General features: G+C 39.1%; 1 protein-coding gene across 1 annotated transcript in view; it reads left to right on the top strand.

Moving 5' to 3' along the window:
* Positions 1 to 502: 502 nt before the first annotated feature.
* The window catches only part of MOB2 (MOB kinase activator 2), a 119,888-nt gene continuing 93,769 nt past the window's right edge, over positions 503 to 26,621 (top strand). Inside the window, exon 1 of the mRNA XM_010566015.1 lies at positions 503 to 669. Within this exon, the coding sequence (XP_010564317.1) occupies positions 503 to 669 (167 nt within the window). The remainder of the gene's footprint in view (positions 670 to 26,621) is intronic.

Genomic DNA, 26,621 nt, shown 5'->3' with positions numbered 1-26,621 from the left:
GTGAGGGGCGCCCGCCGAGCGGGGAGGCGCCGGCCGCCCTGTCGGGCGCGGGGCGCCCCGCGGGCGGCGCGAACGACCGCTGGGTTACGGGCGGCGGAGGTGACAGGCGGTGCGTTCGCGTCCCGCGGTGACAGCGGGAGGAAGCGTCAGGGAAGGCGGCTGGGGCAGACAGAGGCGAGCTGCTCTGGGTGTAGCCGGCTGCGGTGGAGGGAAGGAAGAGGTGCCCTTGTCCCAGGCGGCCGCTCTCCGAAAAAGTAACTTTTCCTTCCTTTTTTTGGGGGAGGGGGGGTATAGGAAGGCCGGGTCTTGCAGGTCTCCCTGCTTCCCACCAATACAGTGCGGGGCTAATCCCTCTGCAACAGAACATCACTTTAAACCGAAAGGCTTGCCAAGGTTTAAATGGCTTTCTGTGGCGAGGAAGAAGAGGCCTAGGCGGAGATTAAAGCCAAATCAGAGCCACGCCGGGGGGCTTGGATAGCCTGGGATTAATAGTGCTAATTACATGGAGACAGAAGGTAGGAAGCACTTTGCTGCTGGTTTTAGGTCTGAAAACCTCGGTGCGGGAGAGGGAGGTGCAGCTGATGGGAGTGACCTGATATACTACCGGTATCCCAAGCAAGATAAACTCGGTTACTTCTTGCATGAATTGTGCTGGCGACCTGGACTCAGGTGAACTGTGAATAATTATGCTTCGAAATCGCATGAGCAGTAGGTTTACGCTTCAGCAAAACCAATACTGCAGTGATAACTCACTGCCCTTAGTTTCTTCTTCACAGTAGTTCGGTCCGGTTCCTGAGTGTGATCTTTACCATCTAAGTTGCCTCCTTTTCTAATGTGATGTGCCTAGAATACAACATAAACGATTTTGTTGCAGTTGCTAGATGTGGTGTATTAGAAAGATCACTTGTGTGTGTGTTGCCTTTTGTCTGCAGCTGAACTGTTTGCTGGTGAAAGTATGGCACTTGTTATGTTTTACTCTAAGTTTGACCCCTCAGTCCGATGGAGGGAATCTTGAATACCTGTGGGGTAGATATTGATGGCTGGGTTTTCCTCCAGCAGGCTGAGCAGCAGAAATGCAGTGTTTGTGGCAAGTGAAGGGGTCTATGTGCCATGTACTGCAAGACTTGTGTCTTGTGAGTCAGAGAGCTGCACTCTATTATTACATGGTCTTAATGAAAATATGAAATACATTGTTTTGATTTGTTTCATAACAACCACAAAGCACAGGTGGTCTGTTATATTTACTTTGTAAAAGTAAAAGCTGAAGTGTCAAAAAGTGCCGCTGTAATTACAAAAAAGACAAACCCAGGACTTATGCAAGACATTTAGATGACTCAAAATGCCTCATTTACACAGTTGTACATATTTTGTGTGAATTATGTTGTGAAGCAGAAAGGAATCAAGGTTTAGTTTAGCCAAACTCTCAATATGTTAAAATGCCAGTTTTCTCATGAAAAATATTTTGGGCTTTTTGAAGTTGCTATGAAAAAATTGGCATTTGTTCTGTACTTTTTGACTTGGGGTGGGTGGATCCGTTCATGTGTGGAAAAAGACTTGCCTGTTTTCCCCATTGTAATGGGAATGGATCCTGAGTCATTTGTGCAGTTCCTCGCTTGTTCTTAGCTATTTCCCGATATGTTTCTTGCCTGACCAAACCCAGTATTGTCTCTCTGACGGTCTTAATGTTTTCTCCTTTAAAACTTTGTCAGTTCTCCTTGTGTGAATTTGGGAGGCGGGAGGTTATGGCAGGAAGGGAGAACATTGATATTTTGAAGAGGGAAGGGGTAGAAGGCCTGAGGGACCCTTTCTTATTCTGTCCCAAGTTATGGCTGCTGTTGGCAGCTATGTGTCTAAATGGAAACATCCTTCTTGCTGTTTGAGGAAGAAACTGGGGACATTCGCCTGCCAGGGCAGAAGTTTGGATAATGTCACTTGCTCAGCCTTTCCTTCAGTGAAAACTTTAGCTGTTTGGGTCTCTTGTGTGAGAAGGGAAGGGCTGCAGTAAAACCTGCAGAAATAGTAGGGAAACGGGTCACTCCCAGTACTGATCAGTTTGTGTCGATGTCTCTGGAGAACAAATTCTATTGGTTTGCTTCTTGGTGTTGTCAGTCTCTCCCAAATAAGTGTCACCACTAATAAAAGTACTGTGTTCTTTCTTATTCCTAACTGCTTTGGTAATGTGCTGGTTTGCAGTTACAGCTTTCCATGTGCTTTCCATACCCTTCTTGTATGTCTCATGTTATCGGTTGTGCTTTCTTAATGTTTCGGTGTGAGAAACAGCCTCTGTGTTTTAACTTAGTATTACTGAGAAATTAACCTTCAAGTGCAAGTGTGTTAAATTAGGCAGCAGTAACAGTTCCTTCTGTTCTGGAACTCTACCCTTCAAGCTCGTGTCGCATTTATCCGATAGACGATTTAGAGTGAGATCTGCTTTATTCCTTGCTGGTCCTCCCCTTCACTTGTGGTCTCTTGGAAAGTGGGGGAAGGGCAAGTTCTAATCATACGACAAAGGGCAGCAGCCCAAGTGTCTCTGATCGCCTCAGAGTGCTTAATGTACAAAAAAGGGAAGCTGAAGCTTATAAACAATAGTGAATTTATTACGGATTAACAAACAGCTATAGGCTTATGTGGTCACACAGCAAAACTTCTCTGGGTGCTGCCTTCTGTTCAGTCAAGTGCTTCAAAATCCAGTCAAGTCCTAGGGAAGAAAGCTGAAAAAAAAATGAGCTGCTGGCATGTTACAGTGCTCTGTTTAGCTCCAAAATAAATCCAAAGTCTTTTCTGTGGTTGGTTAGTATCTTTTACCCTTCTGCTGGATGTAGCCTTAATACCGATATTGGTGAAAGACTATGGTTTCCTCAGTGCACTCTCTCAATTGAAGGAGAAAAAAAAAAAAAAGACCACTTTGAGCCTTTTTGTTGTACATAGGGTATATTTTCAGTGCAATTTTGACGAGGTATCAGTGTTGTTTAGTTGCTTTGCTCACCAGCATCTGACAGAGATCTATATTACCCTCTTTGGAAGAGATTCCAAACGTTTGTGTTACAAATAGCACTGATCTGCTCTTGAGGTTCAGAGCAGCAACAGAGGCATTGTTCCTTCAGTTATGAAACTTGCTTTTTAATTTGTTTTAAAGTTCATAATTAAAAAGGAGTAAAACATATTAATGGTACTAGTAAAACTGACACAGTGTCAGTTATTTTTAATCTTCAGCTATGATGTCTGATGCTGCAACACATTTTTTCATAATAGAGGAGGATTGTGTACTATAGCCTCTTTTGTGAACTGTTATGTAGAAAGGGGAGAGAGAAACAAACTATTTTGCCAACAATTACCTGTTAAACACAAAACATAATTTGGAGCTACATCTGTACTATAAACTTTGCAGGTTAATAGGCTATGCTGATTGAAACTAAGAAAACTGCAACAGTTTAACATAGCTATGATGGCAAAACACCTCTGTAGATGCATCTTAAACTGGGAATAAAACTACCTCTCCAGAAATGAGCTGGAGAGCCTTGTACAGGCTGCTTCAAAAGCCTTCAACATGTAGACCAGACCTATGAAAAGGGACTCTTAGTGAAGGAAATGGGCAGGGGGGGACATCTTCCATTTTTTCCTTTGCAAGAAAGCTTCCGTTTCCATAAACTAATTGTGTTCCCTCTCGACTCTTACTTGAATGCCTCTGAGCACAGGAAAAACTCTGCATCCTCAAGAAGTGAAATGCTACCTCTAAACTCTTCAATAAAGATTATCTTCTGTTGAATGTGTATCAATATTTCCTCTGCATCAGAGGACTGTGCTATTCCAGGATCAGGGTAAGCATCTCTCGTACTTGTGAGCTCCAGTGTCCACTCCTTTCACAGGCACTTCTGGTACCAGTAAAATGTCAGTGCCCTCATCAATGTGGCTTGGTTTCACTGTGGTACTGAGGACCCTTTTTCTTCTGAGGGAAGACTGCAGCACCTAGTGGCTTGTTAAAAATAAAATTTTAGATGCAAAACTTACGTTGTGTAATAAAACTTTTTTCTTCTGGACAGCAGGGTGTCTAGCTCTTCGGGGGGGATTTATGACAGTAAGAAATAAGTTGTGGGAGCATGCTAACTTTATGCAAGTGTATTATCTCTCTGCCTTTCTGTGCCTTATGGTGACTTGACAAAGATTCACAGCTCCTTCTTCCAGACTTTAATTAGAGTCTAAGTGGAGTAAAAGAGAAGGTGCTGTGTGCAATAGGGATTCCTCTTGTCTTTAATTTTTAAGTTGTAGGTCTTGCTATCCATATTGTCATACCATCCACTGCTGAATTATCTATTCTTTCATATGTTGCCCTGGTGACTTGGAAAGGAGGGCCTAAAAATGATTGAAGACTATCATTTTCTCATATCCCACATCTTCAGCTTTGAGGACAGTTAGAAAAGCAATAGCCTAGAAAGATCAGGAAAATACAGCTGGCAGAAGAAAAAAAGCAGAATATCAGAATATTTGTGCCTTGTCGTGGTTTAACCCCAGCCAGCAACTAAACTAAGCACCACGCAGCTGCTCAATCACTCCCCCCCAGTAGGATGGGGGAGAGAATCCGGGGGCGGGGTGGGAAGGGAAGTAAAACTTGTGAGTTGAGATAAGAACAGTTTAGTGGGACAGAAAGGAAGAAAATAACAACAATAATAAAATGACACTAATACTAATAAAAGGGTTGGAATATACAAAATGATTGATGCACAATGCAATTGCTCGGCGCTCGCTGACTGATGCCTAGTTAGTTCCCAAGCAGTGATCTGCTCCCCCCAGTTTATATACTAGGCATGATGTCACATGGTATGGAATACCCCTTTGGCCAGTTTGGGTCAGCTGTCCTGGCTGCGTCCTGTCCCAACTTCTTGTGCCCCTCCAGCTTTCTCGCTGGCTGGACATGAGAAGCTGAAAAATCCGTCACTTTAGACTAAACGCTACTTGGCAACAACTCAAAACATCAGTGTGTTATCAACATTATCCTCATACTAAATCCAAAACACATAACACTGTACCAGCTACTAGAAAGAAAACTAACTCTATCCCAGCCGAAATCAGGATATGCCTGAAGACAACACAGACAGGTTCGGTCTACTCAGGTGCTCTGTGATCTGCAAGATAAAGCAAGTAGCTACAGCTATAAAATGAAGAATGTCTAATCCGATATAACAGCCTTCACACTTGCAAATTTTTTGTAATGTCAATTAATCCATTGTAAACACCACATATATACACTGCCTTGCATAGTCTTCATCTTCACTACCAGGATAGCTATTTTCCATAATTGGAAATTATGTTGTATTAAGACAGCGCAGTAACTGTGCAAATTCAATCTTTTTGAGTATATACTATACTGATGATTTTTAACAAACAGTGCAAGAGAACTTCTCAAGGTCTGCATGCTGCTAGATTTGCCTAGTACAGAAGGCCTGTGTGTCATGCATTTATTTTATTTAGCTACAACTGTCAGGGGCTTAAAAGAAAGCTAGCAGTTTTTCCACTTGTTTTGGATATAGGATTTTGCCACATTATCCCAGCAGTGATTTTAAAGGCTAGAGGAAAAGTAACACATACTGCTGTTTTGTTGACTTCCATTTTGCATTTATGGAAGTGTCTTTAAGAAATTTCCTCATCAGGCCTTAAGACGCTGTCCAGTTCAAGATGCACTATGGTGAAATATGAGTAATATTGTTATGCAGAGAAGTCCTAGCCTTGAGCTAGAACAGCTAAGGACGAGATGTGAAAAAAGCACACTAATGTTCTAGTTCTGAATAAGTAAACATCCAATATGCTGATTTTTAAGCTGATAGACTAAATCATTGTTGCTTTTGAACGGGATGCATTATCATAGAATATCTCAAGTTGGAAGGGAGCCATAAGGATCTTCAAGTCCATTAATTGTAAGGAGTGCATCCTGTAGTGGGAACAGTGAGAAATCATGCAGCATACTTAGCTGTCAGCTTGTCTGGTGCATAATATAGTTGAACCAAGAAGAGTACTCCTGTCTTTACCTAGCAGACTTTTATTTAAAAAGGTAGCTAATGATTTTTATTCTAGTTACTGTTTGAAACTTCCTAATTATAGCAAATATTTCTATAAAAAGGAAGGAAGGAAGAACATTGGAAGTTCTTCAGCTGCTGTAACCATAAGGAATGCTTTCCCCCTTCTTCCCTTTAGTCATCTTCAGTGGAGAAAGTCTACTGCCTTTAATAAGGCAGTTTTCCCCCTAGAAGCTCTCCTGCAACCTCTCACCTTTCACAGCTTGCATGGTGTGTATATTTATTTGTTGTTTTTTAACTGACCTCACAACAGGTGTTTCCCTTGCATTACATTGCCTGAAAATTCTTGGCTTCGCAGGCCATTTTCCCTACTTTGAGGGAGCTGAAAATAACAGAACCGGTAAACCAGACATGTCCAGTCCCATTGGGCAGGAAGTATTCATGTGTTCCTTATTTATTTCTATTTATAGGTGTAACATTACCTATGGGGTCTGAGGTTGTTCTCCCCAGATAAATCTAGGTCTGTCTGAGCCACTTGTACTCAGTTCACCCCTTACTTATGAGACTTCGATATTATTTCATACACTTATCAGACATTAGCAGTACTAAAGAAGAAGCTAGCTGGGAAAACGAGTATAACATAGTCTGCAGATAAAAGAATATCTCCATTAAATATTAACTTGTAGTATTCATTAGTATAGTAGTAAAAAGGTACTGTTAGTTTGAAATGGGAGTTTCCAGGGCTATCAGAGTTGTAGAAAAGGAGTCAGGACTGGATGGGATGAGAGCAATTTAAACTTTTCAGGCATGTTGTTCCCTTAGGTCTCTCTAGTTCTGAAAGTGCTCGGTTATATTACTGAGATTGTCACTGTTAAGGCTTTTCTGCTGTAATGCAAAGCAAATAAAAAATAACTGCAGAGCCTTGCTCCCTGAAGTGTCCTGGTATAGTTAGTTATTGATTTCTTGGAGAAAATGCCAAATAAATCCTTCATTTTGAAACCCGTGTTACTTAGCAAACCACAGAATTTGTATCAGACAGTTACTTTCCTTTGGTCAGTACAATGCACGTGAATACTGGCTTGTTGTTATGACAGCATTCTTTTTCCAATGACAATTTTATTGAGGGACAAGAAGAGTAGGTCAATCTATCAATCTTAAGGTCCCTAAAGTAAAATGAACTATTACTTTCCTTAGAAAAAGAGTTGAGCATTCTAAAAGGGTAGCAATACTCCTTCCTTGCATCTCTGCATGCTACCTTCTCCTTTATGCTAGCATCAGTATTCAGGAAGGCTGATAGGTTAAGATGCTTAGCTGACTGAAAACTAATTTTTTTTTTTTTTTTTTTTACTTTTTTTCCTCTCCTAAGGTTAGTTTTCAGCTAAATGAGTTCCTGCGGCCTGTTTGTGTAGCTACATGAATAATGTTAATAGCACTATGGAGATGGTGAGAACATAAAGCTTAGGGAACATTCTTTTTGGTGGCATCAAGGACTTAAATCAATTGAATGTAATCATGTAGTAATGTGACTATTAGTGGTAATTACTCTGCAAATAATTAGTGATTTTCTGATGATGTATCCTGCTTGAACTGTTTGGAAGAACTGCAGAATGTCTGAAAATAGGAGATGCTATGACTAGGCTAGTATCTTGGAGCAGGTAATGGCTTCAGAGCACTGTCACAGTTGCTGTCCTACTGTGTTACATTCAGTTTATGGCTAAACTATAAATATACTTGTGGTGAACTGGATATTTATGAATAAGTCAGAATTTATAATTTGCTCTAAATCATGTTTCATCTGCGTGAGAAAAGTGCTGGCTCTGTCATGGTATGAATGTGAAGGTAGGTAGGATTTTGTGTGCCTGGCTGGATCCAGCAGTCTGATTCAAGAGAGTTTTCAGGAAGCTTGGTTCATGCATGATGGCCTACATAGCTTTGCCATATTTCACTGGCAGTTTCCATCTGTTACATCTACTGGATGTGGGCCCAGAGCAAGCATACTTGAAAGAGCAAAATTAATAAGAGACTGCAGTTTTTAGATAGCTGTGTATACAAGTTTGAACTCAGTGTTGTCAGATCTGCATATTCTGCAACCATTGGTGACCTATTAAACAACTTTAATGTGGGTTTCTGCTAGTGGAATACTACTGAAGTAATGTTGTGCATCATTTTTAACCCATGTTTAGCCTTCTACAATTAGTGATAAGGTTGTGAAACTTACTTGCTAGGTTCAGTTTTTTAATGCCCTCCTTAGCAATTTTTCCACTCATCTTATTCTCCATTAAAAAAAGAAAAAATCAGACCGTGTCCTTCACTGTACTAAGTTTTATAATGAATAAATGTGATTTTTAAAATTCATTTTTGCAGTCGTGTTGTTTATAATATTACTGGAGACTGTTATGTCAGTGAGATACTTAAGGAAGAACTGTTGTGTTGTGACTGTTCCAGAACTTCAGTTGCACTCTAGGAGTTTCCCTGCTCGAGACAGTGTGCAGTAATTTTAAATGCTTTAATTTTGGAGTTAGAATGATGAGTATAACTGTAAATAGCTGAACAGCAGTACTATAATGTTAGAATTTGGAGGGGGGAAAAAGTGGCAGTTTTGTCTGAAGTTAGTTTCCTTTCATTCTGCCAGCCAAGAGAAACTGGTCAGGGTGCAAGTTCTTCACACAATCCACAAAGCTCTGTTTCTGACTGTGGAAAAAGAGCACTGATTGCAAACATAAAAAAACCCAAACAACAACAACAAAAAAAAACAACAAAAAAACCCCCACCAAAACCCAACCAAATTCTCCCCCAGAATTTAGATACAATTTTCAAGGCCCTGAGGAATGTCAGATATTAAACTGGAATCAAGAGAGGAATGACTGTCATAGACCAAATTCCTTCTTACTCTGAACATTCAGAGTAAATCCATTAAGCTAGAATGTAAGCATGCAGAAAACTGTATTTTTAAATGGTCCAGATCCAGTAACTTGAGCTCTTCAGAATATAACCTGCATGCTTCTCCCCCCCCCCGCCCGCTTTCTTTTCTTTCTTCACTGTTCAGGTTAGAAAGGTGTTCATTGAATATTTTTATCATCAGCATTCAGTGACTGGATCACTACTGTCCCTTCTCTACACTGAAATGTGTAAATAGTTGGGACTGTGACCTGAGAAGTCTCATAGTATTTATACATAAAGCACAGAATTTGTGTGAAACAGGATGCGCAGAGGTGACCTTGAGACTGATTTTTTTTAACTGCTTCATTTTACAACCTTAATGTTCCTTCAGTCTAGAATTTCCTAATTTAGATAACTTCTTTCTTTTGTATGGTTCTTTGTAAAACAGCAGGGAGTTGTTCAGGAAAGGCTTTGTTCCATACAGTATTTCTTAACAGGTTATGCAAAACTGGATAGAGTTTGTTTTTTTTTTAACAACATGGTGTTTTGTGTCTTCTTTGCGGATGGGCTCAGATTACAGAGTTAACTCCGTGGTTTCAAGTTTGTGTCAGGTGTGATAAACGATAAATAGTTTTCTTTTCAGTCAGTGTTCTCTCTGATGATGTCCAGGTGTTGCTGGAACTCCAGTCTGTAATCTTCATGATTGTCATGTCTAATAAAGTGTTTGTCTGTGACTGCTTTCCATCAGATATAAAAGGGACTGAGTTGGTAGTGAGGGCTAATAACTTTTATTAGACCAACAGATGTACTTGGGGAAGAAACCAAAAGCTTCTGGGCATACTTATACCTCTTGTTTATGTTAATAGGCTGTCTTGAACAAAACCCCATGTTAGTACTACAGCTCCATGTCAGCTGGATAAATCTCACCTGCTGATTTAGCAGGGGGCTGGTACATTTTTAAGGAGCTGACCAGCCTACATTCAAAAAGGCACAGGTGGGCACTGGTCTTGCTATTTAAGGTTACCTGAATCTTTTCTAGGAAAAGAAAGAGATTAGGAATGGGAGTATTTGCTGGTTCTGGTCTAGGGTATCCAGATCCTCAGAGGTACCTAATCCCCTTCAATATTGTCTTCTCTTTTGTTCTGTGAGCCAGCCTTTCTTGGTTCATTTGTAATTTCTGGTTAGGGTGCGTGTGCTAACCTGCAGTCCTGACGTATTTTCAGGTGATGTTTGTGTCTGCTTTTTGTTGTAGCCAGATAGTGCCATTTTTTGAATTAGCTGATTTTTGAGGTTTGGAAGAAGTCTGACTGGTAAGAGATGAACGGAAGAAATAATGAAGAGGATACTTCAACCTAATGACTACAGCTGGTGGTGTGGTTTTTGGTGTGGGTATTGTTTTTGTTTGTTTGGGTTTTTTTTGTGCCTCCTCCCCCCCTTCTAGTCTTAATCTTGTAAGGTAGAGGGTCTGTTGGGTGCCCCTCTGCTGCTTGATTTTTTGGGCATTAAGGAGTACTGTTCCTTCTATGCAGTATTCCTGGATGGGCATCTATAACAGTTGTTCTTATTGTGTCCATTCCTCAATTGATTATTGCGGTGCTGTTGGTTATGAGCAATTTTTGAAGACTAACCTGAATTTTCAGTTTTTTTCAGATGTATTTATTAATGTTTCTTATTAGGCATATAATAGGCCTTTACCATGTGGTCTGGCATAGCACAGGTTTTAGCTTTGAGTTGTGGGTGCTATTCAAAATGCTGAATTTGGTGATTTGCATTCTTATAACCCCAGAATGTCTGTAATGAGGTTGTCTCTCTTGCCCCACCCTGCTGAATATGAAGGTACTGGCTTGAGTCACTTGAGCTTGTTGAGGCTTGAGCTGGTGCAGTAAAGTGCTATGAACACTCATCTATGAAAGGGGAGATTCTGTGTTAATGCCTGTAATGCACAGCTAGGTATTTAGCTGCAAGTTTATAGGCAACGTGGTTGGCTTACTTTTTAAAGGGTGGCTTTTCTGTTCTCACACAGTACTGTAAGATGGTGGGGTTTTTTTGTTTGTTTTTTTTTTTTTTAAGTGTTTATAAGTGTTTTCCAGGCTCGTTTCAGGCAGGATGTGCCTAGTCATCCACTAAAATGTAGGCAGCTGTTGCTATATGTGGTATAACTTTCCAGGTGGGCAAAATATTATTTAGATGTTCACAGACTTGCATGTTCTCATTATTGTTAATAGAATCAATGCTTTTGTTTAAATCAAGTTCGTCTTGGTTTTAGGTAGAGTGAAAACTTACTAGGTTGACTGGTTGGGAGTACTTGAAATTAGTAGTCTTGTTAATGGAGAAATATTTTCTGCAGTTCATGAAACACATGCAGTGTAATTATCCACTACCTTGCAGGACAAAATCACTTGCTGGTTTGTTTTTTCAGCAGAATGTATGTAGTCCTTTTTCGAAGTAAATAAAATAAGAAATATTCTTGCTTAGTAGATCTATTGAATTCCCATGTTTAAACATTTTATTCTGAAACATTTTTTTATTTTCTAGTTGGCAAAAATTTCTTGAGAAGGAAGTAACTTTATTATAAAGACAGACTCATTTTGGCACATTGGTTCTACTTGTTTAGGGTGTGTCAGCTATCTGCAGTATTTCTGAGCCAAGCCAAAAATGTAAAATAAAAGGGTGTTAAATATTTCTGTGGGCATCATGAATTAAACTAACATGAAGGTTGTTTAACTTCTGAATGACAATGTCCATGAATGTTTTAATGTGTTTTAACAGATACAATTCAAATTCCCTCTTTTAACTTGATTTCACTTCCCATGTAGAAAAGCACTCTCGCAATGACAAACAGTAAAAAAAAAAAACCAAAACAACCAGCCATTGCTGTTCAAGTAAGAAGATAGAATTTGAGCAAAGAGGAAGCAAATATAGGAATAAGGATGGTGCTCATACATGTAGTAAAACTTAGCACATACATCATTATTTCCTGTCTGGGTATAATAAAGGAATAATAATTATTTTCCATTATTACAAAGAGCTTGATATTTCTATAAAATACTGCACACAGTAGTATCTTATGTAGAATCAGTGTTTGTAATTGAACCGTAGCTGTCAAAACAAATGCACGAAGAACTTGGATCCGGGGAATTCCAGTATATGCTTCACCTAAAGGAGTAATTTATCGTTCATCCAGTGAAATGCTGTGGCCTGATTTGTCACAGGTGCACATTTTGCAAATAGACACCTGCAACATGCTACCCATGTATCACAGTATGCTGTCTGTTGTGACTTTTCAGTTGCCTGTGGCTGCGAACGTTATTGCCTGCCCTTTAATCCCTAGGCCAATAGTTCTTGTCCCATAAATGTTTGCATATAATATTTTCTTCTACTTGTGGACTTCGCACACTTTATTACAAGGTGTGGATGTGGTTTGTTTGGGTCTGTGACAAAGGTTCTAGTTACAAAGGTTCTAGTCTTATTTACACCAAACATCAATGTATGCAGTTTGATGGTATCACAAGTCAGGCCAAAAGATACTACTGATGAGTCTCAAGGGCTAAGATGGATTAACGCTGATGTCTTCTGAATGATGTGAGATTTGAACTTGAGGGCACCTAACGATGAGATCAGTGTACCCTTTGTGGACTACACAGTACCTGAGTGGGAGAGAACCTTTGCTTTCTGGAGGGCTTGATTTGATAGCGCGATGGAAAAGGAAATGTGATTGGGCTGAAATGTGCAACTTTGTGCAAAATTGTGTCCTTTGCCATTTCCTTTGAAACTAGAGGTTAGTAACTGCTCCATGTTTGCTGCTCTTACTATGTTGGTCAAGTACTCTAGAAGTCAAACTAGACATCTGTTAAATGAGCTATGAAAAAGTGCATGAGGCTTGGAGGACGTCAAAGGCTGTTATAATGGGGGAGCTAGACTGCACATGCAAACCAAATCTACCCAGAGCTTTTTGTTCCTAGCAAAGTGAAATGTGAAGATGTACTACTTTCTCCCTATTCCTCTTAATTCTGTGATCCACTATCCTAAATCTTACACTTTTTAAAAATGGCACACGAAGTTTTACTCGCTAGATGAAGGGAGAGTTAATTTTACCTCTTTGGTATTGCTGACCAAACAATGAAGTAGATCTGGTCTGTATTAGCTAAAATAAGAGAGATAATGCATCCTAGTTTTGGTATGTTTTGGATGAAAAATACTGCATCATTATGAAAGGATGTTGCCAAAATGAAGTCTCTTAAAGAGTCTAACTGAAATTGCCTGTCCCCTTATCCTTTTGCTAGTGTATGCTCAAGTATATGGACTTTTTACATTAAAAAAAAAAAAAAAAAAAGAGGCAGGACCAAACAGCTGTGGGAATACCTAATCCAAATTGGATCTGTGTTCCCACTGAAAGTAATAATGTGGCTGCTCACAGGAACTATCCCTGTGGCTTGTTTCCCCAAGATCCCTGGAGACTGGTGATGTGGGTGGAGTGCACAGGACATGCAGTAAAAATACCGTGAGATAACCTGTCCAAAAAGGAGTCTAATCTCCAAGGAAGACAATGGTTATCTTATAGCCATGAGCTACTCATTAACTCAGGGTTCCTAAACCAAATATTATTCTAGAGTGACAGCCAGCTACTAACATGAAACTGTTACTTCCTTTTTAATCTCATTTTGGATTTGCTTCTTTGTGCCAATTTTTTGGAATTCAGTAGTAAAATGACAATGTGAGTATCGCAGCAGGCACTGTCTCAGACCTCCAAAGAAAGAATGAATTCTCCAATATGCTCTTGTTACAAAATCAAACCCAGAACTTCAGATTAACTAGGTTTCAATAAATACTTGTTCTGCTTCATCATGTGGAAAAGCAACAAGTTCAAAAGTGTGGGGAGAATAAGGCAAAAATGGGTTTAAAGACAATTGAATTGCCAGCATACTTTTACAATAAAGAACAATGTTGGTGTCTTGCATAACAATAGAACATTGGACTACTAATAAATAGGAAGAATTGTTGTATACAGCCCATAGTTGAGCTATAGCATTTAAATTGTATGATTCACTAAGGTAAATAATACAGTTCTGTAAAGATTAACCACATTAGCAAGAGTACTAACTAGGATAATACTGGTTTTCCATCCATGCATCAAAGCCGAGCAGTCAGAGCCAGGAAGAAATTTCTCTTGAGTTATGGTGTTGGGCAATTAGCTGCATTTCCAGAGATTTATGGAGTCTTCTGAATAGCTTCAGTGTTGGCCATTGTCAGAAATGGAATATTGGGCTTGGTACGCTCTTATTTTGCATTACACATGGTCCTGTGATGCGGAGGTAGATATCCAGAACATATTTACATAACAGCACAGTAAAGCTTAATCTTTTCTTCTGTTTGCAAATACCTCCCCTTTCAACATACAGGAAGTTGAAATACTTCATAAAAATCTGGTTGTTACAGGGGGACAAAAATACAACTCGCTTCCAAAATAACTTTTGTAACACTCTCACTTCCAAACCTGTTTTTTCTTACAAAAGTACTAAATGTATTAGTTGGTGATTCCATTTTAAGTTTAGAAAACTTTATGAAGTACTAATGCAATGCTTTTCCTGCTGTTCTTTAAGTCAGGGCTACTTGTGCATTTGCACCTCTGTGATGTGTCTTTCAGAAAGATTAAGAAATTGGTATCTCTTCTTCCTTGTTTTAAATTAATACCTTTTGGACTAAGGTCAACTTTTTCAGCTTTATTGTTCATGAAGTCAGCTGTCTTGTAAGCATATTTCATTCTTGCATTTGTTTAGAGGCCTTGAATTACCACATCTGGTTCCTAAGGATGACAAAGCCACTCTTTTTCTGGTATTTACTGTTCTCTATTGTTGAAATGTCACCTTTGGGACTGTGACTGTCATTAGACATATGTTAATCCTTGTAGTAACTTTTAATGATATTGATAATGCAATAATAATGAGGGAAAAAGATTAAATTGGTTCTTGGGGGAAAAGATTTGAAATTCCATGGAATTAAAAGTATCTCAGGATGTTAATATTGAATCATGGTGGTGCTCTTCCTTTATTACTAGTTTTCTAGAGGTGAAAATACACCAGATTTTTTCTTGCTTTCCCAGAAAGAAGTAAGAATTAAGATGGAATCTATTTTAACATCAGCAAGAATAGAATGTAGATTTGGAAACAAGGCCACTTGTATGTATATGAGCTATGTATATGAGTTGTATTACTGATCAACTGTTCTTTTTCTAATCTGTACTTGCTTGTTATTTGTTTTTGAGAAAGAGCTATAATAAAAAATCTGCTTGGATTGGGGATGCATTTTCAGAGATGCCAGATGGTACATTGGCCTTGGTCTTCTTGAAGCTGCAGTGCTTCCTGAACAGTTTAAATACTTAAAACTTGCATACTCCTCTTGGCTGTTCTGAGGTGAAACTTCTGAAGTTTTAATAAAGTTTTGTCACAATCTGAAGGGTTGGTTTCAGTCTATGGTAATTTTGTGTGATTTAAAGAAAAAAAAAAACAAAAACCCAAACCCAACAATTTCAATATAATGTGAATGTTTAAGCACAGTTTACTAATTATCATCCTGCAGTAGGGATTACTTTAGCATCTGGAAATGTGAAACAAAAAGGTCATGGATTGAAGGTGCTTTCCCTAAATGTAATTGCCACTTAGTGAATTTCCTCTCCCCCAGAATGCTAATGGTGAAGATTGCTGATAGAAAAGAATAATAATTACTTTATTTGTCTCATTAGGTGAGTGCTTTACTTATTGGTGTGTGGGTTTGGGGTTTTTTTTTTTGCATACGCACAAGGGAGATCTCAGCATGTGATCTAAATACACTTTATGTTTTTAAAGTTTTATGGTTGGTAACACGCTAGCTTAACAATCCTAGCTGTATTTTATTTATGTAGTATAAATACAGGAGAAAAGTCTTGATCAGGAGACATATAAATAGTATCTAAGTATGTAGATGAAGAAAATATGATTCTGTTGGGTACTGCAAGGAGTAATACACAACCATGCCTGTTCAAACAGCTGACCAGTTGAATACGACCTCTGATTTGTTGGTATCATGCTGCGAATAAATTAGGTTTGTGTAGTGACTGGAAATGACTTTTTAATATTCCTTGGAACTGTTTTCACTTTAGGCTTTTGAAAATCCACTGCTCTTCCCTGGCTTCGTTCTTTAGTAGGTTTTAAATCAAATTGGTACAAACACATGGCGTACATGGTGTTGTCCTCGTAGATTTTATGAGAATTTGCATTGGTTTAGCTAACACAGTTCAAAAGATAACTAAAGTATGACAGTGACCAACATTTGAGTCTTGTACCTCAGCTCTTCCCAGTGAGATTTCATTTCCTTAAAAATATGGTAGAACTTGACTTGTTCAGATATTATAGTCTCCAAAATCTCTTGGAGAAGATGAAGTGCTTTATCATCTAAAGGATGACCTCATCATATGCCAAGGGAGCAAATGAGGCTGTAGCAGCTCTTATGAGCCTTTATTATGAAAAGTTGTGCAGATTTTTTAAGTGCTGCGTCTCCTTTGTCCTTTTTCCTCTAGAAGGTATACCTTTTACCAAAACAAGTCAATGAAGAAGTTGCTGATAAATTCTTTGGATAATTTTGAAAGTAGTTCACGTAAGGGAGTGGAAAGGAAACAAAGAAAAGTTAAAAATACAGTGCCTGTTTTCTCAGATACATGGTGCCAGCAACATGTTTGTAACCTCCATGATAGACTTCAGTACGATATATTTTGTCGAAAGAAAAGCTGTCTGGATTTTTAGCATGGCTGTGTCAAAGCAGGAGATTCCCTTTTTGTAAGGGAGAACTATTGCTTTCTAATGCTCCAGTTTTTCCCTCCAGTAAGTTTACTGAGGACAGCATTTTTCTTGCTACACCTTGCAATACTAAAAAACAGAGCTGATGTATGCATGAACTAGGAAAGTTTCTGAAGACTGATTATCTTAAAAAACCAAGTAATGACGTTGGTATTTTTTGTTGATCCATGTTAGACTACAGCTGTGAGTGTTCTCAGTGGTTTGGGTAAATAAATTTGTGTTCAGACATTGGAATGATTGTCCATATGCCACAGTAGCCTCTGCTTGCTTTAATTCTCATTACTGTACCTATGAGGGAGATATTTTTACCCAGTATCTGACAAGCGTATACAGATTTCTTTTGTGTGTATCATTGTCATAGCTTCATTGTCATAGCTTGATATTATGAGAACAAAAGAAAGCTGGGGACCCTAGTGAGAATGTTAGAGAGGGATTAACAGAGCCTTGTAGCTATGGAGTTAAGCTGGGCTTCTGTTTTCACTACCAATGACATCTTGAATTATGCATACTAGGGATGCTTTTAAACACAGAAGCAATAGGAAATAAGACAGTTTGCTTCTAGCTTGTATTTCCTGCAGGGCTTCTTGGATTTGCCTTCCAGTTAGACAACAGCATTTGGAACATAATCTTGTTGCTGTTTATTTCTTTTGCTGGTTATGTAAAGCACCAGGCTTGAATCTGTTCTCCCCTTGCCCAAATCTTCCTTGAAGATGTAAGTTGGGAACATGCATGCAAAAAATCTCGTTGTGCGCATCCTGTTTTCAAATTGTGTTATTGCCTTCAGTCTTGCGCTCCTAACTGAGAATGTGGCTTGAAGGATGTCTTGTGCTTGCATCTGACAAAGTTGGTGAATGCTAAGGATAGAAGTGCATATGTTCATGAATGGTGTAAGAGTTGAACAACTAGCAAGGTTGTTTTAATTAATGGATGTATTTGTAGCTTTTTTAGAAGTATTTTGTGATGATACAGATACCTAAATAGTCTGAATTGTGGTTCAGTTTTTTGTTTTTTTTTTTTTCCTCGGGGTATGTATTAAGAAAAAAGTAGTCTTGTAGCAGTTTGAATATTCATGCTGTCATTATGGAACAGTGTAACCACAGGTGAACTTGCACAAATACTGAAAGCAGCATCCTGGAACAGAAATATAAACTTCTCCCTTCCTACTGCTTTATTTATTTCAAATGTGCAGATTGCTGAGGTAAGCAAGCCTGCAAAGTTGAGATGGGTTAGCTGTAATAGGTAAGTGTTAACTCCTGTGAAAACAAGCCGCCTTCCATTACCAAGCACTTGTGAGTGGCCTGTTGCTGGTAACTTGCTAAAGGGTGACATAATTTGCAATTCTCATAGTGCAACAGCCTATTCCTGCCATGCTGAAATACCTCTGAGGATTTTGGTATATGCTCACTAGAAATACATTCATATGATTTTGCTTATGGGTTTAATGCAAAAGCAGAATGACTGATGGAAATTAAGTATGACAAAACGAGGAGCTTTTAGAATGTATCAATGAAGTTTTACTAGGAACATGACTGGTATTACTCTAGCCCTGTCTCAGTGGTCTTTGGTATTAAATTGCTAATACAAGGTACTGATTAGGATCTTCCCATTCAGTGAAATCATATTGCTTCATCTTTTGTAGGCTACTGTAAAACAACCTCTTAAACTAAGGTAGTTAGAGTGTTGATAAAAAGTAAAATATGCCTTCATCTATGTAAAAAAGCATAGGAGCATAGAAGGTTTCCTGGTCTTTTAAGTGCTCTAAAACAATAAGACTATTTTTTGCTACAGATACAGAGAATTTAATCATAATACTGCAGTATGGATTTCATCATTCAGCCCTTCCATGTCACTCATTTCTGTACCTAGAATTTGTACTGTACCACCTAGAAACTGTGGTATCTCTTGTTTCTGAGCTTTGCTAAAACTTAGATAATTTTTATTTCAACAGTGTTTGAGGCTGGATATACTGAATGAAATGGCAAATTTATAATGCATAGTTTTTTGTTTAATTTTCTTTTTTTTTTTCTATTAGAATTTTCCTCCCTATGTCTCCTGTTGAGAATATTTTCTATCATTATACAGGAGAAATGGTGCTAATGTTTGTTTTGTCATATAATGAATAAATCTGGTTTGGAAAGTTCCTCTCCCTAATTCCTATCTTTAAAGTCTTTGTTATGGTTCTAATTAGTAGATATTAGCATATGTATCAAAATGCAGAATGTGCAAGTACTATTTGGAAAATTAAATGCTAGGTTTAGCTCATCATTTTGTATCATTTGGATTTATTTTGAACAACATTAGCACACTGAAGTATGAAAACTATAAAATTATGGCATAAAATCAACATCAATAAAAATCTGTCTTACACATGGCTTTTCCTCTCCCAGTATCCATGCAGCTGGGAAAAAAAAAAAAGAGCATTATAACAAGTGTGTTGCTACTCTTCATGACTGAGACTGGAGAAGGTAAATGTGGAATTATCAATGTGGCATTGAAAAGGTAAAAACATTAAAGTGCTTTTATAATACTGAGAAAGAGATGGGGTGGATCACTTTGAGGAGAATTTTCCGCTTGAGCCAAAACAAGCACATATTTGTTTTGCCCGTTGTAATAATGTGCCACCCAACATACATGTTGTACCACTACATCTGTAGTAACCACAACCATAGGGCTAGAAGAGCAGGCCTCAGCCCCAGGGAGCTCTGGCTACATTAGGAGTTGTGCCCAATCAATTCTACTGTGATCCTTCCTCTGTTTTTAAAAACTGTTCTTCTGGAGAAGGTGAGAAGAGAGGCATTGACTGCTGTGGAACTTCTTAATTTTGTTAGACTTGGCATAAATATCTCATGTTTGGTACCTTGTTCTGCTCACTACCCACTACATCTCTTGATTTTTGATTTTTTTATTTCCTAATACATACACTTGACTTTCTCTTCGGAAGAGGGTTTTAGCAACAACTGAAGGCTATGTAAAGGCAACCTTGAAGGCTTTTCTCTGGAACTGACCTTTAAATATACAGATTTACAGGGAGTAACAGGTCTTTATAAAAAGCACCACAGTATCCTATAACAAAAATCTTGGTATCACACAAAGACTATGTATTTTATGCCATAGTACCCTGAGCACTTTGTGCCAACTGGACTGCCATGAGAAGTGCTCTCTTCTCACTACTTCAGCTGTTTATTCCCCTTTCTTTGCCAGCTCAAGTGCTTGAGGGATCTCATTGGGAACTGGATCGTGCTAGTGATGCAGGTTAAAACTAATGGAAAGAAAACAGCATTTCAGTTCAACTGGGATCAGTTCCTGATCCAGTTCACTGTACTGCTGCACAAATACCTCTGCATGGGAAAGGCACAGAGGGAAGATTGAGACACCAGGAGTGATGGAGGGGGAGTGGCATCAACTCTAATGGTGGTAGTGACAGTTTGCTGGCTTAATGTATTTCTCGAACTGTGATGTTAGGTGCTATGGTCTCAGAAACTCGTTATGTACTAGACAAGATGAAACTAATTTTTTTTTCTATGAAAATCTCTAAAATAATCCATTTTCAGTGAAGTAATATGTCCTCTGAGAAATAAATAATTGTTCAAATGTCTAGAATGTTGTTCCTGTCGTTTGCTACAACTGTGGATCCAGAAATGTCACTATGAAAGAATATGTTTCTGTTTGGAGGAAGAAAAGTAACTTCAAATCTGATGACAAAGTGTAATCAGTCAGAACGGCAAAATCAGGCTGCCCTGGTAAACACAAGAGTAGCGGGGCCAGCGCAATTGCAGAAAAAAGCAGCGTGTCAACTTGCTGGGTATCCTGTTTAATTGCTGCAGATCTCGTGAGGGTTTGTGGTGATGCTTTGTACATACATGTGTGAATTTTCTGGGGAAAATGCTAATTAGGTTGATATGTTTTAACAGATGCTTTAGCACACTTTCCATGAATGTAGTTTTTAGCTGAGATTTAGCCTTTCTAACTTGATGGAAGTATAGTTTGTATATCGGCTTATTTTCTGCTAAAATCAGACTAGCTTTCTTTTATATTCAAATTGCTTTGCTACAGCAAAGTGAATGCAAATCAGACTCATTCTGTATCATTTCTTTTGTGTTCTGTCACCCTCTATGGTAATAGCCAACAAAAAGCTCAACTCCAAGTTATGTCTCTCTTTTGCTAGTTTTTTCTGCTGACATAACGCTCCCTAATGGGGATGCCGTGTATCCTGGGGACGGAATGGATTCCCTTTGTGGGGTAGTCAGATGTAATCTTTTGGTAAAGGACTGACTTTGATAAAACACACTGCCCATTTCTGAATGCAGCTGTTATGCATGAAATCCTGTTTATTGAATGTGCAATTATAGAAGAATAACGATAAACGTCCTCACTTTCTCTTAGTGCCACAGATGGCAAACTCGTGCTGGTCAGGGAACCAAAGAGAAGTTAGGAAGTAGGATGTGCATCATATACTGTCTATTGCCACATGCTCCCAGCTAGATGTCTTGTGATGTGAAAATCCAGTGTGTAACTTACAGAACAAAAATACACTTTAATATGAAATGACATGAAGTTCTTGACTAAAATCAATTATAACAGAATGTTCTTAATTCACTTTCTCTGCAAGTTGTACTTTGTTTTGTGACTCACTGAAGATGGCTGTAATTTTGTTCAACCTGATGTTACCTAGCTGCTGTTCAGAGTACATTCATTCTTGTGACTCAGTTCACTCTTAAAATTCCTGATTTTGTGTACTTTTTTCCAGTAATATTTGTGCTTCCAGGATGCAAGGGGCAGTGCATCGATACACTTGTTACAGGACCAAGCATTCTGTGGTCGGATGCAGTGCTTCAGAGATCTCCAGTGTGTTGTGAAATGCAGCCATGTAGGTTTATCAGGAGCAGCTGTTTTTGTTTTGTGGACGGATCCATCTGGTGTGGAGGGGGGAGAGAGTGCTGGTGGCTTTTAGAGATTAGCTGGTGACAGTTTTGCTTGGGAAGTGTACCAAGTTTTAGCAGAGCTACTGTAACAGAGATAGGAGGTGAAAAGGGATGGTTAAAAAACCAGAAGCTCTGCTAATCTTTTTTGTGTCAGAAGAAGCCTTCAGGATTTGGTTATCTGCATGTGGGTCTAACTGCAGCCTTGATTAGAGGAGTGCCTAACACTTCCTACTTCAGTAAAGATCTGGCTGAGCTGTTACAGATGACATTTGGACATACAAGGCCTAGATGAGGAGTCAGAGCAGCTGTGTCCTTGTGCAGGCGAGAGGGAGACTGTCCAGTTTATTGGATTACCTCGTCAGATCATGGCAATGCATGCTGCTTAAATCCCTTGGGGTAGGGAGTGTCGAAGAAGGGATGGCTTATTTTAGGTAAACTGATTTAGACAGCAGTCCATTTTCTTGTTCCTTTTCTGCTGAGAAATTTGGGAACACTTCACGAAAGGGTAACGTTCAGTCTTCGAAATGTTCACGTCTGGTGTTGTGGTATTTTGTGGGCAGAAGCTGCGTGGCTGGTATGAGCTGGGCAGAGGGTCTACAGCAGCTTGATTAGTTTCTGTGCCTTTTGTTTAACTTCAGGAAGTGGTGGGTGAGTGCTTGCTTTTAATGATATTCCTACTCTCCTGCTTCTCCTCTCATCCTTTTTCCTAAGCTTATGCTGGTTAAGGGTTGACAGTAAGCGTTTGTTCAGCTTACTGCTTCCTTTTGTATTAAAGTGTAACTGTGAAATCTTTCCATTGTGAAAGAGCAAGGGAAGGTTTCTGGGTTTAATTCTTGGCTGTTGGAACCTCATGTATGTTGGGAAAGTGATACAGGTTTTGTGGGATCTCCAGCACTCTTGTAGTCTACTATAGAGTTATTACTATGCTCAGGTCTTCTATCAGTTTCTTAATATATGAAGGAAATGAAATGCTTTGCTCTCCAACTGAGTGGAAGGGATTTGAGAATAATGCCTTTCAAACAAGTACCATATTTGGTTTTCTGTATCTTGGAAGGGACAGCCTTGCTCCTGCATGTCAGAGTTTAGTTCCGTACTGCCTCTTGCTGTGTTTGGAGAACTAATAGTTACTACACAGGAATGGATTCCTCATACTCGGAGAAGAAGGTCTCCTGTCTTTTGCAGCTTAGACCCTGCTGATATAGCACTGGCTGATCTGAGAAGTGGGAGAATGATAGATATATTTTGGGACCATAAATTAGACATAAGAGGCAAGTCAGCAAATACAGTCTCTTCAGAGGAAAACATGCAATGTTTGAATTGCACAGTAGACATAGAACAACTCTGTGTTGTAAATGAGTAAGAACTTGTCCTGTGCATATACTCTCTCTATATATGCAGTGACAGTCAACTTGGTGTCCAGAGTTTTGCAAGTGCTGCAGCTAAAGTTCTTAATCTTGTCTTTTAAGCATAATGGTGCTTGCTTGAAAATGCTTCTAGGTGGCATTTTTCACTCCCTCAGAGCACAGTCATACAGCAAAGGCTGATTTAGGCTGTGGTGCCACTGAGGAAAAGGAGGATGGGATTTTCCTCGATCGGTTCTGCCACTAGCAGGATATTGCTGCTTGGTTAGTTTATCGTCTTTAGGAGACTGCAAGATGCTGCACCAACAATTTGTGTCTGCACTCAGTGGGTGGGGGACGAGAACTTGGTGGGATGAGGGAGAGAGTTAATGGGGGCAAGGAGATACAGGCATGCCTTTTAATGTTGGTAATAACAAACTGATCGTCATTTGTAGAAAGTGGTAATTAATAAATTGGCTATGACTGAATAGTCCCAGATATAAACATAAAACTGAAGTTTTGGAAAGGTTTTGTAGAAGATCACTAAATGAAGAGGCTGATAGCACATGGGTGATTCTTTAATTTAACAAAAAACTTCATTGAAATATTTGGAAGAAATATTTTGAACATGTGATCTGTGTGAATTTGAGCACTTAGGAGAGGTGTGCTATGTCCAGCTCTCACCTGTTTCCTAAAACCAAGGCTTATAAAGTCCTGTAGTTTAATTGTAAACTTTGCAGGTTGTTTTTTTTTTCCCCTCCTCACTGTAGCGCATTCTACTCAGTGTAATTGGGAACATTTTACAATGGTAATGAACTTGGCAAGAGAAGAGCCCTTTGCCTGCTGCCAGAGTAAAGCAAATAAACAAATAAAGAAAACAAAAGAAGATCCCTCCCTGTCCCCTCAGCGGGTTGCAGGAGCGGCTGGCACCGCTGGCCATGCTGGCGGAAGGGTGGAATGTCCTGCCGTGCATTCCACGCAGATGGCCTGGACCCCGGCCACCCCAGCAGAGCAGAAAATACCATGCTCTCAGCCATGCCACTTGTGATTTAATTGGAACCGAAGCTAACTTTAAAAAGTAGTGCATCATCAATTAAAACTGGTTTTCTGTGTTTCCACAAATTACACAACAGTTTTGGTCTCCTCTTGTTTGGTCAGGGGAAGCTGAATTCTTCCATGAGACTAATGTTAGTGGGATCTTCTTAAGGATAACATCTTTCCTTTTTGGGGCACCTTGCTGCTAAGAAAGTCCCAGTATCCCCATCTGGAGAGAGCACAGGCATCACCTGAAAAGAGTAATTTTTCTGTAGTCACCTCTTCTGGTTCTCAGCAAAATACTGGCCTTCTGCTTTCAGAATAGTGAAAAAATACCAGTGAATTTGCTACACAAATTGTGTAATTGTAGCTACTACACAAATTGTACACAATTGGCTGCAATTGTATACCAGTGCTGTTGCTCAGAAGCATTTGGAACAGCAGGTTGTACTTCCAGACTGATTTTTATATATATATATATATATATATATATAAAAAAATAAATAAAAAATTGTGATGATCAGTACTAACTCCTGATAAAACAAAAGTGAATGCACCTTGTAGTACTCTTGCAAAAATCTGCACTCACAGACTCTGAACCAGGGTCTGAGTATTTTATGTGTTCAGATTGACTGCAGAAGAAATGTGCTGGTTCTTGCAAGACCAGCTAGTCACCTGAGCTTATCTTGCATTTTGCTGTCTGTAGCACCGACTACAATAACAGCTTCTTACCATTAATCAAATCTGCAGGTAGTGTGAGAGAGGAATGGCGCTGTTTTCCTGTAGCTTATGTATTGTTTGGTCAGTCACCATTAAGGAAGCAAAACACCGTAACCTTAACTGAAGGATACAAGAATGATGCTTTGCAGTTATTTAGCAGGCAAAATCTGACACTATTAAGGAAGTAGAACACCCTGTCTTTAACTGAAGGATATGATAATGATGCTTTGTAGCCATTTACTAGGTAATATCTGTGATTAGTGTCACGTATTGTTTTAGAATCTGGAGAAGTAGCTAACGTTTGTGGGATGAAATAATTTTAGGAAGAACAGGGAAAATTATTTCACCTGATTCTATGGTGCAGTCTTTACACTGTGAAATGCAGGCTGGTAGTTTGATGCTTCCTTATGTTTGGTAAGAAATTGTTCCTCACAACTGGTAGAAGTATAAAAGCTGGGGTATGGCTTCCACTAAGCGTTTAATGACTGTGATGACAGTGCTGTTTAGAAAACGTAAGTTCAAGTAGTCTGTTTCCAGCAAAATATTTCAAGAATGCTGTGCAAATCCATGTATTAGAATAACAAAGCACAAATCAGATTGTCTTCCTAGAGGCCAATGGCAGGTTAAGGCCAATGCTCCCTAGACAGCCATTGAAAGGCTTCTGAAACAGGGATGCATGCAGCCTGTGAGTACCTGCCATCTGCATGTCCCCAGTGCAAGAGTGCAGAGGGAAAGGTGAAACTAACTCTCCAGTATTCTTTGGCTTAGAGGGTTGCACTGTGGACTGATGTATTGGTTCATGGGGACTGTGCAGCTGTGAAAGAACATAACTGTAAGCTGGAATATTTCCTTGTGATGAAAACAGCCCGCAACTGTTGGATGAGTGTCTTTTGTTGCCCTATCAGAGTCTGATCCAAGTTTGAGTATCACAACATGGACTTGTTTGAAAACTTTGTGTTGCACTGGGGTGTTTTTATGTGCAGGTGAGTGCATGGTAGTTACTGCTGTGTTATTTTCACACTGAAAATGAAAATTAAAAAAAAAACAGCTCCAAAACCAGCAGTACATTATAAGACTTGGTGTGTTGCTTTCCCAATATTTGTACTTCAACCTGCGGCTCTTAAATTCTTACTGATAACATTTTACAAACCTTCGCAAGGCTAACTGTTGTACAGATCAGTTTGCTTTGCTTTTACATAAACATGGTTTAATTGTACAAGTTTCATGCTAATGTTGGCTATGACTATGCTAGGCCTCTATTTACTATGAAATGTTTTTTCTTCAGTTTAACATTGCTTTTAGATACAGACAAGGGGACAAATTACTTGCAGTGCCAGATAAATGTGTACTTGGCTGTTTGATGAAAAACTATCCATTTTTTTTCTTCTGTGTATATTTCATAATGTCTGTTGTTCTAAAATGTCCAAAGGCAATTACTGAAAACAAATCAATGCTGGATAATTACAAGAGAAATGTACTGCCTACAGCCGCTTATTCTAATATCACCTTCCTACTAACTGTAATTAGAGGGGAAAAAAATACATTAGTCATTTGAAAAGGGCAGCAATCCCCGTTTTAACAAGCTATGTAGCTTTTTCCACTGTTCTCAGCACCCCTTTGCCTGCTCAGTCAAGCTCAAGAGAGAAACCTGAAAGTACATTGTGCATTGTGTTGCGAATTGCTGTTTCTTCATTAGCTAGCATTCTTTACCAGGATTTATAATTATGGTGCTGTGAATTCTATTAACTAATGAATTTTAGGTTCTGTTTAGTTTAGCTATTCTTCTTGGTGATGAAACAGTTTATATCTTGCCCAAGTTGCTTGGAGCAGCATCTGTGCACCTGCGCCACCAAGGCCCTCCAGGAGAGGAGCTCTCTTCTTTGGGCA

This window comes from Haliaeetus leucocephalus, unplaced genomic scaffold (genome assembly GCF_000737465.1).
Source record: "Haliaeetus leucocephalus isolate CR32 unplaced genomic scaffold, Haliaeetus_leucocephalus-4.0 Scaffold200, whole genome shotgun sequence".
Taxonomy (NCBI): domain Eukaryota; kingdom Metazoa; phylum Chordata; class Aves; order Accipitriformes; family Accipitridae; genus Haliaeetus; species Haliaeetus leucocephalus.
This window is presented reverse-complemented; position numbering and strand designations above follow the sequence as displayed.